Genomic DNA, 15,261 nt, shown 5'->3' on the forward strand with positions numbered 1-15,261 from the left:
CTCTTGAGTTTTGACTCCCAGCCCGAGCTCTCGCTGGGCTGTGCCGCCGGGGTGTTGCAATAGGCCTTGCAGTGTTCCCTGGGCTGCCGGCTCGGCCCTGCGGCACCTCGGGATGTGTCCATGGCTCTGGATCCTCTTCCCAACCCTCCTGTGCTCACACGGGCCGGAGCTGCCTTCGGCGGTGCAGAAGGGACATCTAGTGGTGACCTGATGGGAGAGTGGGGACCGTGCATGTTCAGGGCTTTGGGGATCACAGGGAAGAGCCAGTTTCGAGTTGGAGATTGGGCCCTGGGGAACCCTCAAGCGTTAGATCACCAGACTGTACTTGAATTTTCAGGTCACAGAACTGGCCTTCGAGTCTGGAAACTTGAAACTCCAAAACCCGACATTTTTAGAAACAGGCACTTTTCAGCAGGCCTGGCACTTTTCAGCAGTGACTGAAAGCAGGAGAGTGAACTGAAGCAGTCAGGTTTTACACACAGTTTTTGAGTGGAAGTTTTTTTTTTACTAACTCAGCTTCCCAAGTCTGCAGCGACTGTTGGTATGGACTCTTTTGTGTATGGTTGTGCCCAGTGGCCCTTGGAGGACAAAGCTGAGGGAAAAAAATCATGATTTTGATGCTGTTGGGTTGCATTGTCCAATTCAGTGCAGTAGATCTGTGTTCAGGGGTTCCAGAAGGAGGTGAGGAGGGAAGGTGAGGCTCTGTCCTCTGGGGCTGCTGCAGGTGCACGTGACAGGAGGTAGGAATGCCTTTATTCCTACCACTGATATTTCCCAGCCTGTCACACGTCTCTAGTATCCAATCTGGAGTATTAGGATTATTTTAAGCCCTGTGGGAGAAAGATTGTGAAACTCATGCACGTGTACATTGTTCTTTGAATGCAAAGCACAGACTTGCTGAGGTGCTTTCCTGCATGGTTCACTCTGAGCTGTTTGTAGACAGGTGTATAGGATTGTTTCGTGACAAGTGCACAAACCAATATAGAATAAGGAGACAGGAAGGTTCTGCTGAGCACCCCAGACCTACTTTCTCCTTTTCCCCCTAATCCTGCTCGCCCACTGCTGCCCCATTTCCATGGCATGCATTTCCGGCTTGCCAGGTTTCCTGCTCCGGGCTGAGAATAGAAGCCTCCCTGTTATGCTGTCCTTAAGTCTCTGGTAATGAGTGTTACCCCAGGAAAGCAGCTGTGGCCTTTGCCTCTAGTTTTAATACTATTTTAAAGAGCAGATTATGGTGACGTGGGCCGGCAGCGATGCGGAGGTAGCACAAACCATGACCAGTTTGGGGAAGGCTTTAGCAAGGATGACTAAGGACTTGGAGCTTATGCTTTAGATAACAAATCCACCCAATTGTGCTCCTTTGGAAATGTAGTCAAGCCTAGCAAATCAGGGCCTTCACAGAGTTGCATTAGGGTCCTTTAATTGGACTAAGCTGGTTAATACCCACACTGGCTTTTGTATGCCCAGGGGTCCAGCACAGGAATGGTTTGCCATTTATGCTGGCAAATCTTGTAAAATTGCAGCCATGAACGTTGAAAGAATTCAGTTCTAATGTCCTCACAGGCAGACACTGGGTTAAGGTGTTTTTATTATTGTAAGGCAGTTGCATGTAGGTGTTTTGCCTTCCCTGAGCCTGGCTGGTGTGCCCCAAGTCAGGGCTCTGTCCAGGCTTTGGGGTGTCACAGGCCACAGGAACAGCAGAGCTGCACGAGGCCTCAGCTCTGTGGGGGGACCTGCAGCTTCCAGGTGTGGGGGTTTGTTACACTGATGCTGTTTTATGACAGCTGAGCATGTCCTTCCTGTAGTCACAGGAGCCATAAATTCCCATGGATAGCTGTGTTTTCCAAGTGTTGTGAAGTGTTGCACGGGTTGACTTCCAGCAGTGCCTGGCTTCAGCTGAGGAGGAATGGTGGTTTGTTGGGTGTTAATTGTGCAGTGATTCATGGGTGTTTGCTGGGATTTGGAAAAGGTGAGTTGTTGGGAGCATAATCCACACAGGTGAGGCAAAAATATTCCAAGCAGAAAGATTGTGCACGTGTCAGTGTTTGGTTATGACCCCTGACAGCAAAAGGAGAGTCTGAGGAGACACAGATGAGCTCCAGATGGTTGTGGTGACTGGCAAGAAACTAATGCTGAGCCTGATCTTGAGAAAACAGACTGAAGACACCAGAGATGAAAGTGGGGGCAGGGTGGTCCAGATAAGGGTGATAACACATGATATATCATCTTTGGAGCATTCTAAGGCAGCACAGTGAGATGAACCATTTGTTCCTGAACTGCAGAGTTTGGGTGGTGAAAAGGCTCTTGCTGTGGCTGTTCTGCTTCTGCACTGAAGGTAAAAACCCTGCAGTAACTTTCCCATTTCCCTGCACACATTCCACCAGCCTGTGCTGCCCTGCAGGGATACTGGAGAATACAAATTACTCACTGTAGGATTGCTCCTGTTTTCCTCATGTGCAGCCTGGCTCTGGCTGCAGCAGTTCCTTGCCATCTTGCATACTTCTTGTTTAAACTAGGACTTTGTCTGGCATCTTACCTGCCTTCTATTTTTAGCTGTCAGTGAAGGGTGAGGCAATGGGCGTAATTCTCATTACAGTTGGTTTAATCCAATTGTGATGTGGATTTAGAGGTGCTTAGGAGGTCTCAGCTGAGTGTGGACTCTGTCCTTTTCCAGTTACTCTCAGGAAACAGTGCACACTGATAACTTTTTCCACTTCTCAAACTAAACCCATGCACCCAGCAGTGGTGGTGTGATTTGGTGCCTGTGTTATGCAGGTACCTGTGTTGATCTCTGTGACAGTTCCTTAGCTGGGAAAAGGGTTCCTGTACACGTTGTGAGTTCATCTGTCCCGTGGGATCATCGTCTCATGCTGAGACAGCAGTAAAGACTAATGTGGGCTGGCCCTGCTTTTTGGGGTTAACAGAGTGCTTTCGCCTTATTTCTCTTTGAGCAAAGCAGCCTCTCTCAGAGAGCTGCGATCGATCCTCCTCTGGAATTTGTTTGTAAATATGGGCTGATACAGAACCTGCATCCTGCAAACAGCCCGTGTCCAGACAGCTCTGAGGTGCTGTCACGGCCGTGGGGGAGACACCAGGCGTGGTTTCTGCGTTAAACAGGGGCAGTTCAAAAAGCAGATGACAAAACCCCACCCCAGTTTGGTTTCCGCCCAGCCCCGTCCCGGTGCCCCCGGGGCGATCCCGTCCGTGCGATCCAGGCAGCGTTTTCGCGGCGCTCCCGAGCACGAGGGCGGCTCGCGCTGCCGGGACTCTGTCCACGGGCTTGGTGCTGGTCCCAGTAAGGGTTGGGGCTGGTCCCAGTAAGGGGTTAGGGCTAGTCCCAGTAAGGGTTAGGGCTGGTCCCAGTAAGGGCTAGGGCTGGTCCCAGTCCGGGTTAGTGCCGGTCGCAGCAAGGGGTGAGTGCTGGTCCCAGCTCAGGTTGGTGCTGGTCCCAGTAAGGGTTGGTGCTGGTCCCAGTAAGGGTTCGTGCCGGTCCCAGCCCGGCATGGAGCGAGAGCCCGGCCTGGGCACAGCCCGCCCCAGCCCGTGATGTGGGCACAGCACGGGGCTGCTGCGTTCCGGCTCCTCTCTCTCCCCGGAGGGTCTCGGAACAGCCACCCTTAGGCTTGTCATGGAATTAAAGAAAACTACCTCCGGGGCGTGCAATGCTGCTCTCCTGCTGCCACTTTTCCTCTTGTTTTGGGGTAAGTTTTTTTGTCTTCTGTGCCTCATTCTTACCCAGCTACTGTGCAGTAACTTTGGATCAAACCTGTGACCTGCCCTTGTATTGCAAAGATTGCTGAACAAATTGTCCCTCTCACAGATTTGAAGCCTGAAAACTTTTCTCTGGAAGATAAACAGGCATTTCAATCTAGATATGTTTTTCCTTCTGTTTATTTCTTGTCTCCTTTCATCTTTCTCCCTGTGCACATTAGATGTATGCATTTATTCACAAGAGCTAAGAGCAATTAAGTATTCATGTAATTAGGTATTCAGCTATTATAGTAAGCATTTTCTCCAAAGGAAAGGTCTGAATTTTTTGGTTGTGCCCATACAGAAGAAATACAGAGCTGTACTTCCATCCTATGTGCTCTAGAAATACATCTGGGCACAAGAGGAGTGTACCCAGGGGAGTGCAGTGCCAGATACACCTGGGGCAAAGTGTGGAGGGTGAACACAGTACCTGGGTGTTCCCACTTAGAAATTTTGAAGAAAGCAGATCCATCCTCAAAAGTGCAAGAAGTGATGAGGTAACAAAACACACTGTCACACTGGTGGGAGGTTGTTTTGTTTTGTGTTTTTTTTCCAAATTAAAGACTTTTTCTGTAGCCAAAGAATATACTTGAGTATACTGGGATTTTTCAGGGTGCCAAGAACATGTCTTTGGGCTCCATTGTCACCCTTGTATACAGTTTCTTATGCACCCTGAAAAACAGATTTCTCTTTTTCTTCTGGAATGGGTGCCTGGAGATCTGCTGGGCCTAGACATCTGTTTTAGTCATCCAGGGATTATAAGGTCATGTCAGGAACACATCGAGCCTTTTACTGGAAAGTGTGATTGGGGCTGAACTGGTCTCCTTGTGCTGTCCTCTGGCACTGCCAGGCAGGTACCTGTACAGACAAGTCTGGTTTGGATTCCACTAAGCCAGGACAGGGGTGACCCATGACATGAAGGAGAGGAGCTAAAATATGGAGAACACACAGAAAATACTGTCAGATACATGCACCAAACCTCTTCTCTTGGTGAACACAGCACTTGGCATTTTCCTGCATTAGTGGGTGATGTTTATGTGCTTTTTGAGAGTTGGAGAAAGTTTTCATTTTTTCCTTTGATTTCCATTTTTCCCTCTGAAGCCTCCCAAGATTTCCTTTGCTCTGACCACCTCAGATGATGAATATGAATATGAAACCCAAAATATGTTGTGATTTTTGTCCGATTCATTTTCTTTCTCTTCCTTGTACCAGTTTCTTTGTCTGGTGTGTTTGCTCCAAGTGCCTGGAATTCCTCTGGCCACAGGGAAGCAGCAGGACTGTCTTTTGTATCTAGTAACCATAGCTACTGGTTTGGAGTGAGAAGCAGTTCTGGGGGCTTTGTTGAGCAGGAGGAAGGGCCCTTGCAGGGCTGGGATTGCTCTGGGTGTGGCTGCCAGGGCCCTGCCGTGTTCCCCAGCTTTGTGCTCTTGGGCCCCTGCACTCCTGGGGAAAGCTCTTCCCTGGAACAATGGGAATGGGACCTTCTGGAGTGCAGGTGGATGCCTCGTCTGGAGCCAGCAGAGCTGGAGGGCAGTGTCATTGTTATAGTCTTTCCTATTTTGCAAGAGGAATTCTGCCAGATTTTAACTGCAGTGAATGGTGGTATTTATGTAGCACTTGTAGGTTTTTCAGCCCCTAAAGAAAGGTCTTTTCTTGCCCTTATGAACCATATCACTACTTTTTTTCTATTTCCAATTGACTGAGTCTAAAGTCATTGAAGCAGAGAGTGCCCAGGTTACTTGTTCAAAATTTTTGAGGGCATTCTGAATATCCAGTTGGCCTGTTGCAAGTTGTAACCATCAACCCATCCTGCAGCCAGATCCCCCATTTTTAAACCATCTCCAGTGGTTTAAAAAACCCCAGAGAAGCAGAGGGACAGGCTCTGCCAGTGACTCTGCTTTTACTGCTGCCTGTGGAATGGGCACAACTGCTCCCAGCTAATTTGTTGTCTTTGAGGAAATTCTGGAGGGGAGAAGGAGCGTCATCTCCTTCTGTTCCCACAATTCCAGCCATCAGGAGGCAGGGAATTCACATCCCTTTGGCCTGAAGATGCTCTGGAGGCCTGTTGAGGGAGAGCATGTGCAGCCAAACCCTTTTCCCGGCAGTTTGCTATCAGCTCTAATGCAGCTCTTGAGATTAGCTCAACACACAGGGTCTGAGCCTCACTTCAAACCCTGGAAACAAACAAAACCAATCTTCCCAGCTGCTCTGGTCATTGTCAGGATATTTAAATAAGAGTTGGAAATTAAAGCCTGTGACTCAGTCTGGTTAACTGAATCCACAGGAAAGTCCCTGTCCCAGTGTTTGATCTGTGGAAATGGCTGAGAGATCAGAGAATGTGTGAAACATGAAGGTCAGCTTGGAGGAGTGTTTATTAAGGGAGAATACTGTGGTGTCCTGAGCACAGGACATCAAAGAGTTACTGTGGCAATATATTCAGTGCTGTCATAAACCAGGGATTTATAGCTCCTGTCTTTGTCTCAGTTCTAGAAGCCTCATAATGGGAGTTACACCTCCAAATCTGCATCAGAACAGTGAACAGATAGTGAACACAAGCTAGCTGGCCTCTGTTCTGTGTTAACAATGAGTTCAATTCCCTGAAGGGATATTTCTGATTAATGCTGTTAATGCCTTGGGCCGTGGTGTTGGCACTGCTTGTCCCTGTGGATTGGTGCCCACTGTTTGGCACCTTCCAGTAATTCCCTGGGCAAGCTGGGTGGGAGAGAGCCAGGAGTCAGCATCCTCCTTCTTTGAGGGGGTAAATATTCTGCACAATATTTCACAAGTGGAACCTGAGCCACATCTTCTCCTGCCTGTCTGAATGAAAGTGTAGGCCTAGGCCTTCATAAATTCCATATAAATATTTTAAACCAGTTGACTGTGTACAAAGCTCTGGCATGAAAAAGCTCTGTCACACCAAAAGCCTGGTGGACAAATGTGGTCTGGAATTTGGTTGGTAACAAAGCAAAACAACGTCAGAAGCTGTCTGGGAAGTGATGAATGCACAATATCTGTCTAAAACTGCCATCTGACCTGTGTGCAGGGATGTCACGAGTAGTATCCAAGGTGGTAGTTGGCTGAGATACTGGGCTTGTGTGTTTAATCTCCCAGAACTCTACAGAAGACATCAAAGCCATGAAAAGTAAGGCTTTTTTTAAAGTGACTTTTCTGAAAGACACTCTTGGCATTACTGGGATCCCTGGCATCCATTCACTCTGTATTGTTTTAGAAGGACTGCCTGCTGGTTGCCAACACTGCTTTTGGATTAGCTAATCTTTGTTTTCAGGGTTTGGGTTTTTTGGTGGTAGTGCCACACCTATCTCCACATAAATTGTCAGCTCTGATAAGCTGATAACCCCAGATGGTAAGGATGATGTTTAGCAGATATATCTCAGTGTCCTTTCTTCCTTTTAAAAAAATGGACAGGGAGAACTTGGCTCTGGGCCCCAGAGTCACTGATTTACTCCATGAGCTGCTGAGGGCTGGTGATGGTGGGAAGCTGCTGCCGCTCAGGGCCGTAGTGGTTGTGATCAAACATTGGTATTTTGGAAAGTTTCCCAACCCACATCCCATTTTCTGAGGCTCAGTAGAAAAGCCTGCTGTTAAAGCAGCAGTCACAGGTGTCCGTTGCTGTGTTAACCAGGACAGGGAATGCAGGTTATGGGATGTTTTAGGTGAATTATCAGTTATTAGCAGTCTCAGAGAGTTTCAGGGCCTTGGTTTCTGAGCAGGTGCTTTGCTGAGGTCTGAGAAGAAAGGGTTTAATCTCTATGTGTCAGGGAGGAAATGGGGCTTGTAAAGCCACCTGAAGAGGCCTTATCCCTTCCCTGGACAGGTACAGGGAAGGTAATTCCCAGAGAGGGATTTGATTTTCTCCTACCTTTCCCTTCCTTAGCTGTCCTTCCAAACTGAGCAGGGCTGGGAAGAGACAGGGTGAACATGAAGTCCCCTTGCCAGGACTGTCCAATCCTTCCTGGTTGTGTGGATCCTGGGAACAGGCCGAAGTGTGAACCCTTTCACTAATCCTTTACACTGACCAGGATAGGGAAAGATCAGCAGAGGTCAGCAGGGATTTACTAATATAAGCACATGCCTTCCTGTTGTCATGGAGACCCAACTCTTGCCATTCCTTTATTCTGAGTTTATTTAGTGGTTGTGTTGCTCTGAATCCCCTCTGGTGGAGGGGTTCCCTCGTCCCCTTGGCCCCGGACTGTGTGTGCAGGGGGAGATGTGCTGAGTGAGCAGCAGGAGCACAGCCCCAGGGGAGACCTGCCCCAGGGGGGCTTTGAGCACCCCCAGTCTGGGCACGGGGAGACCCTGGAGCTCAGCTGTCACTGTGGTGCAGTTGGGACCTGTGGTGCTCTGAGGATCCTGCTCTTCTCACCTCTTGGCTCTACACTGGGGTTTTTTTCAGTTGTTGTGGTGAGCAGGGCAGGTGAGAGACACCTGAAGGAAGGCTCTTTCTACTCCAAGCAGATCTGCCTTGCCCAAGCTCACACTAAGGTTTTGCGAGGCCAGAAAATAAAATTCTGGTGCCCTGACTCTGCTGGGAGCAGAGTCTGTGTCTGTGACTCTGAGCAGAGGGGATGGCACAGTCCCATTTCTCACCCAGTGCAGGGCACGTGCATGAGCAGGGATTGGAGGTGGGCATTGTTAGTAGCTACCCTCACCTCTGCTTTAGATTTTTTTTTGACCTTTGGAGTGGAAACAAGGTAATCTCTGAGTTGATAACTCCCATGCTGCCACTTCCCCGTTGGAATTTTAAGTGGCCATTCAGACACCTTTCAGGTAGTTATCAGTGCAGCACTGAGCACCTTCCATGAGGTCAGGTGTGTCCCCAGCCTGAGGGCATCCATCCTCTGCCAGAGTGACCCAAGACTTCCAAAAAACAAACCTGTGAAAAGCAAACCCCAGAACAGAAGGCAGTGAGTAATGCTAAAGCAGCATCTCCAGGCAGTGAAATAATTAGCCAACTTCTCTTTAATTTCTGATTTCTCTTCTCGTGCTCAGAAAACTCACTGTTGCAACTGCCCTTCGATAAGATCATACAGTGAAGGTCTAAAGTATAAGATTGTTGAAGTCAGTTATTAAAACAGAGCCTGGTAATGCAGCTTGTTTGCCTTAAAGTGTTGCAAAAGGTCACAAACCTCATGGTTTAGGAAAATCTTTGTCAGCTACCTTGAAAGTGTAAAACCAGACCTGTCCTGGCAGAGCTCAGTGAATGCTTTATATGGGACTCTGTCAGCCTTTGAAGTTCCTCCTAATCCACCCCTAAATGCCTGGAACGGGTTCTTCAAAGAAGCTGTAGCCTCCTCCAGTTTCATTTCAGAGTAGGGTTGCAGGATAGGATGACTCTAATATACTTTTAATGGTTTTTTCCCTTACAGACATCACTAATCCATATTTTTCTTGTGAAATATAAAGGAAAAATCCTGAATGTCATTGTTAATCCAGCAACAACTGCTTTTGTGGAAAACTATAAACTCTTGTCACTCAGTGATTTCTTTGCCCTGATTTTCACTGTGTTCATGAAACAGTGTAGTCTGGTCTGCAGCAAGAAAAGCTAATTTATTCATTTTTTTCTTATTAGCATTTGGTGCATATTCATGTGTTACTCAAATTTATATAATAATCTATTCCAAAATTGAGAGGAATTGTTGCATGTCCTTGGACTGATGGTTGAAAATAACAAAATCAGAGCTAAAATACTATTGTCTGTGCTCTTTCTCAAGCCAGAAGTTTAGCACTGCCACAGAAGGAGTATTAGGGTTAGAATACATTCACACAGGGGCACAGTTTGCCCTTGGGAAATATTCCATATTAGTACAGGTGTACTGGATGCAGGGGAGTGTGTGACGGTCTTGGAGCTGGTGCTGTTAATGCGCCTGAAACCTCCTTGAAGTCAGTCAAACATGAGGGGAATCCTCTCCCAGCTGCAGTTCACAGAATAATTTGAAGTTATTTAATATTGTTTCATTTCCATGATTTACACTGCAGTCTCCTCAGCCTGCTCCATGTGAGCAGGGCTGTGGAACTTCAGGATGTTTGCTCCGAAAAGGAATATTTTCCTCCACAATGAGGTCCTGCTGAAGTGAGTAGTTAAGCACCACTGTTGCTCATGGCCAGTGAGTTTAGAGGAGACTGGAGTTCTCCCTGTTCCTGTCTTTGCTCAGCCAAGAAAGCCTTTTGACTTACTAGTGAAGTGTTGGGTCTGTGTGTGTGTGACAATGGGCCAGAGTTCTGTCCCCAAGTCCTTCTGCACTGGCCAGGCACTCATGGCTAGAACAGATCACTGGGCATCGCAGTCAGACCAGGGACCAGAACAGGGAGGGTACAGAAAGGTAAGTCTGTTGTAAAAGAATGTTGGAAAAGGCAGGAAGTAGCAAAGGGGTTTGATGTTTGTCTTTATTTGCAAGAGCAAACCATGTTTGAGCCTTTGCAGTGGCTCAGCCTGGCTCCCTGCAGTGCCTGGTGGGGCTGTTGAAGTGGGAATGTCTGTGCAGGTGGATGTGCTGCAGCTCCTTCCCAACATGCCCAGCACTGGGGCTCCTTTTCCATGGCCAGCCCTGCTCCTGGGCTGTGCAAAGTTACTCATTAAGCACACAAAGGCTCACAGCTCCTGCCTAGTAAAGCTCTTTTGCGAATAGTTTCCTGGGCTTCCTCTCTAATTGCCACAGAGATTCCAGGCAGATTCCGTCATCCTTGTTTTCTGCCTGACTGGGAATCTGAGAATAAAAGGGTTGATGGCAGAATAATGGGATTGCTGGACAGTGCAGTGCTCAGCAGCTCTCCCCAGCATCACATGAGAGGGGACGGCAGGGGTGGGCCATGGAGATGATGCTGGGAAGAGAAAGGGCTGCCCAAATCCCTGAGCACCCTCCCTCCCCCGGCCTCTTAAAAGAAGACTTAGAAACTCTACGGTCTCTTGGTGGGAGGAATTTGGGGGAGGTCAGGGCAGGGGCAGGCTTTTGTAAACCCGAGTCTCCAATAAATCCCTTTCAGGCCCTGAAGTCGGTGCCTCCACCTTCAGGTACAAAGCACTGAGGAGCTGCTGGAGCAGATTGATGGGAAGCCCCTGACACAGACTGACTACTGGGGGTGTCGAAGGTGCACCAGAGCAAGGCAAACATGACCAAAATTGTGCCGGGATAATGAGGCAGCAGTGAGAGAATGTGTAAGGTCAGCTGAGGAGCTGAGCTGGGGGGTGTGATCCTGGCACGGCCTTAGCAGGGAGCATGGCATGGAAAAACAGCATTCCTCAGGAAGCAGTGACAGCCAGGGGAGCTGGGGGGGCTGTGGGATACCTGCCTGCTCTGCCCCTGCAGCTCTGGGGGTGTCCCAGACCCCTCACTGCCTGGGTACATAGAGAAGGCAGCAGAAAGGGTGAAGAGCTGCTGACACAAAGACTTCTAGGGATGACTTGACTTCCAATGCCAGGGAAGTCGGGATTGTCTCCCCAGGAGCAGGAGCAGTTTCTCAGATACCGTTTGCTCCTTCATGAGCTTTATCTCTGCTTTGAGGCCATTTTTCACAGGCAGTTTCAAACATCTGCACTATGGCTGTTTGCAGAGTTACTTCCAAGTTTGGATGTTGCCTAACACTTCTGCAGGAATCAGGCTGGGATATCTCTACTGCTCAGCTTCTCTCTCATTTATCCTGGAATTGAGCAGAATGAAAACCTCTGATCTCAGAAAGCTACAGTGGGATGAGGTGCTAATGACTGCTGCCTTTGTGGAGGGAGAAGTTCTCTGTTTGCACTGCCTTGGTCCCTTTGTGCTATTTTTGTTGTTTTTTGTCTTGCAAAGTGCTTATTGTGTCACTGAGTCCAGGACATATATCCTAATTCTGATATCATGGCCACTATCTCCTGTCCCCTGGGCTGTCCCGCCCTTTGACCAATCTGCCCCTTGTTTCACAAAGTGAATTTAGGATTTCTTTTGGAAAAGAAATGAGGGTTCCTCCTATTCTTCCGTTCTGCTCCATTGAGAAATACCTACATTGAACACTTTTTTGTCTTTTTTTAATATCATGTATCCGGTGTAATCTCATTTGTATGAACTAAATTTGCAGTTCAGTGGGCATGTCCCATCGCATTTCTGGATGGTGGAGTTGCTTAATGGGGCAGGAGCCTTTTAAACACTCCCATTGTGGGGACAGCAGGGCCTTGTGGCTCGGTGTGAATTAACTGATCACATCCAAATGCTCCCAGATTTAGGGGAATCTGGTCTCAGCATTACCTCCAGTTATTAGACTGGTGTTTTGGCTTGGCAGGCACTAAGAGTTTGGATCTAAAATGCCATCAGTGAATCTCATCAGTCTCTGCTCTTCTTTGCTGTAACACCTAAAGATTTCCTGCTGTGTGAATTTACATGTCTAACATGGGGAGAGGGTGAGGGCCAGTGGTATCAAACTGAGCAGCTTGATGGAATCAGAGACTGTGTGAAATGTGTCCCTTTGGAGTTTGGGTTGGATTGTTTATGGGAGCATCTTCAAATCACTGGTGGATTAGCTGAGAAAAAATTGTAACCCCAGAAGGAGCCTCTGGGACATTCAGAGCCACAGCCAGTACCTCAGCCCATCCTGCCTCTCTGCATTTCCAGGCACCAGTGCTGTGCCCTGCCAGTGAAAGGGGTCATGGAATTTTACACGAAGTTAATCTTGTGAATGGATTTAAGGTGATGGGTGTCACTGCTCTCAAAGTGACTCATGGATGAATAAGCACAAGTGAAATAGTTGGTTTGTGAGTGTCTCCTAAAAAAGCAGGTACCTACTCACACAACTTGGCAAGAAATTCCTGATTGCCACCACACAAAGGCCTGTTATGTTGTCTGATTTATAGAAAATGTTTGATTCTCCAGTATCCTTCCCAGCTCATGGCTAGAACAGCCCCTTGGGGTGTGGAATGGAGGTGGGCAATCTCTGAGTTGTATGTGGTGATCAGCAGAACTTTTTTCTTTAGAGCTACAAATGCTGACTGACAAAAAGTCTTTTCTCAACAGGAACTTCATACTCAGAAAATGACAGTGGCTGTTCCTCATCCCCCTGTGAGAACGGTGGGAGCTGCCAGGATCTGGAAGAGGGTTACCAGTGCACCTGCCCCGTGGAGCCTGTAGCCTACATGGGCAGAGACTGTGAACTCCTGTACGATGCTTGCACCAAACATGACTGTCCTGCCCACATGAGGTGCACCCCGACCCCAGGGCTCCTGGAGTACACGTGTGTGTGTGAACCCGGGCTCGCAGGTACCGCCTGTGACCACACTGAGTGTGAGAGCAGCCCTTGCACCGACCCCCGGTGGGAATGCACGGACAGAGACGACGGGTACAGCTGTCGATGCCAACCGGGGCCGAGCGGGGCCGGCTGCCACCCCGAGAGCGCCCGGTGCTCCAGCCAGCCCTGCCTCAACAACGGCACGTGTGTGGAGGGCACGGGGGGCTTCTCCTGCCTCTGCCCGCCCGGCTTCACCGGGGCCACCTGCGAGCACGACACGGACGAGTGCGCCTCGGGGCCCTGCCGCAACGGCGCGATCTGCAGGGACGGCCCGGGCGAGTACAGCTGCTTCTGCGTGCCCGGCTACCAGGGCTACCGCTGCGAGATCGACATCGACGAGTGCGCGTCCCGGCCCTGCCGCAACAACGCCACCTGCCTCAACCACATGGACCACTACGAGTGCCGCTGCCCGCCCGGCTACACCGGTACGGCTGCCAGGGGAGGGGACAGGGACGGGTGGGGATGGGAGGGGACACAGGGACTGCTGGGGATGGGCATGGAGCACAGGGACGGACAGGAGGGGCACAGGGAGGGATGGGCATGGGCATGGGGCACAGGGACGGACCGGGGTGGGCATGGGGCACAGGGACTGCTGGGGACGGGGATGAGGCACAGGGACTGCTGGGGATGGGAGGGGCACAGGGACTGCTGGGGATGGGAGGGGGCACAGGGACAGATGGGGATGGGGCACAGGGACTGCTGGGGCTGGGGATGGGAGGGGACACAGGGACTGCTGGGGACAGGGATGGGGCACAGGGACTGCCCCGGGCTGGGGATGGGGAACAGGGGTTGCCGGGGATGGAGATGGGGCACACGGACTGCTGGGGCACAAGGACCAGGGACACAGGGACCACTCACCCACTGCCCAGGGCTGGGAACAGGGACACAGGCACTGCCCACCCACTGCCCAGGGTCGGGGCACATCTCCCTGCTCCTGCAGTTCCACAGTGGGCTCCAGCTGAGGTGTCCGGGGGTGTTGGTAACAGCCTGAGACGCTGTTGTTTTACAGCTTTGAGACTCCGTCTCTGCTGCACAACTTGTATTTCTGGAGTGTTTGGTGCTGTGTGTGAAAAATGGTGCGTGGCTTGTTTTGGCTTCCAGGCAATAGTTGAGGCTTTGATTTCCATGGATGGTGTGGATGTTGAGAGACATGGATCCAAGAGTGGAAGTGGGTGGACTGTCTGAGACTTGAGTACTACATATAAAGTAGTGTAATTAGTTCTCAGAATGAAATTAAAGGAGATATACATAAAAATCAGGAAATGGATATTACTGTTTACAGGTATAATTTATCTCTGCCTACCTGCCCTCTAGTTCTTTGTCCTGTCCAGCAAGATTTTTCAGAGGGAAGTAGGGTTTTTTTGGAATAAAATGACTTTTAGTTGGAGATTTCCAATTCTTTCATGCCTGGCAAACGTGTATTTGGCACGTGACACAAGTATCTCTGTTTTATGCATCTGTGCTAATGTGGCTCAGGGAGGAATCCACACGTGGGAGTTATCTGTGAGGGGGGCAGGGGGGCTCTCCTTCCCCCAGCCCTGCTTATCAGAGTGGAAGGGGCTGGAATGTGCCCACTCTGCCTGGTACCACCTCGCACAGGAACTTTCTCAGCCTTCCTCCCGTTCAGACTGAAGGGTTTAAGGAGTTGGGTTGCTGTGCAGGAATGCTGCTGATTACCAGTGGAATGAGGAGAAGTTACAACATTGGGAATGCAGTCCCTGGTGCTGACTCACCCTCTGATAAAAATGAACAGAGATGAAGGAGAAAAGAGGCCGAGTTTCTGTGTGGGCCTTCAGGTTCCTGGTGATTTTGTGTATCAAGTAAAATTGTGTCTTTGCAAGTCAGGTTCTCTTTTTATCTTTATGCTGAATCCTCAGTTCAGGATTGTGGGATTCCCCAGCCAAGAAGTGATAAAATGACCCAGGCAGCTGGAGGAGCTTGTGCTCCAGATTATTTTAATGTCAAATATGAGGCTTTGCCTTGTGATTTAATGCTTTACCCAGGAGTTCCAGCACCATTGGCTGGCAAGACCATGTTGATCCTGGTGCTTGCAGCTGGACTTTGGGTGAAGGAAGTTTAGTGTGGGTATAGAGGGGGTTGAAGCAGCAGATTAGGGGGCCCACATTCCGTCAGGATTAGGATGGCCATGTCCACTCTGTGGGGAGCCTTTGCCAGGAAGGGCAGATTAGATGGATTGGCAGGTGCCACTGGAGTGAGGAAGGTTTGGAGGTGATGCCAGGC

The 15,261-nt window shown here is 49.5% G+C and overlaps 1 protein-coding gene across 4 annotated transcripts in view; it reads left to right on the forward strand.

Annotated features, from left to right (window-relative positions):
- Window positions 1–3,610: 3,610 nt before the first annotated feature.
- CRB2 (crumbs cell polarity complex component 2) overlaps window positions 3,611–15,261 on the forward strand; it is a 34,135-nt gene continuing 22,484 nt past the window's right edge. For all 4 annotated transcript variants that reach the window (XM_027687730.1, XM_027687732.1, XM_027687733.1 and 1 more), the window contains exons 1-2: window positions 3,611–3,701; window positions 12,750–13,445. In XM_027687730.1, coding sequence (XP_027543531.1) covers window positions 3,629–3,701; window positions 12,750–13,445 — 769 coding nt within the window. In that variant the 5' untranslated portion in view covers window positions 3,611–3,628. The remainder of the gene's footprint in view (window positions 3,702–12,749; window positions 13,446–15,261) is intronic.

Source organism: Neopelma chrysocephalum, unplaced genomic scaffold, assembly GCF_003984885.1.
Source record: "Neopelma chrysocephalum unplaced genomic scaffold, ASM398488v2 Primary Assembly neopelma1_74, whole genome shotgun sequence".
Classification (NCBI taxonomy): domain Eukaryota; kingdom Metazoa; phylum Chordata; class Aves; order Passeriformes; family Pipridae; genus Neopelma; species Neopelma chrysocephalum.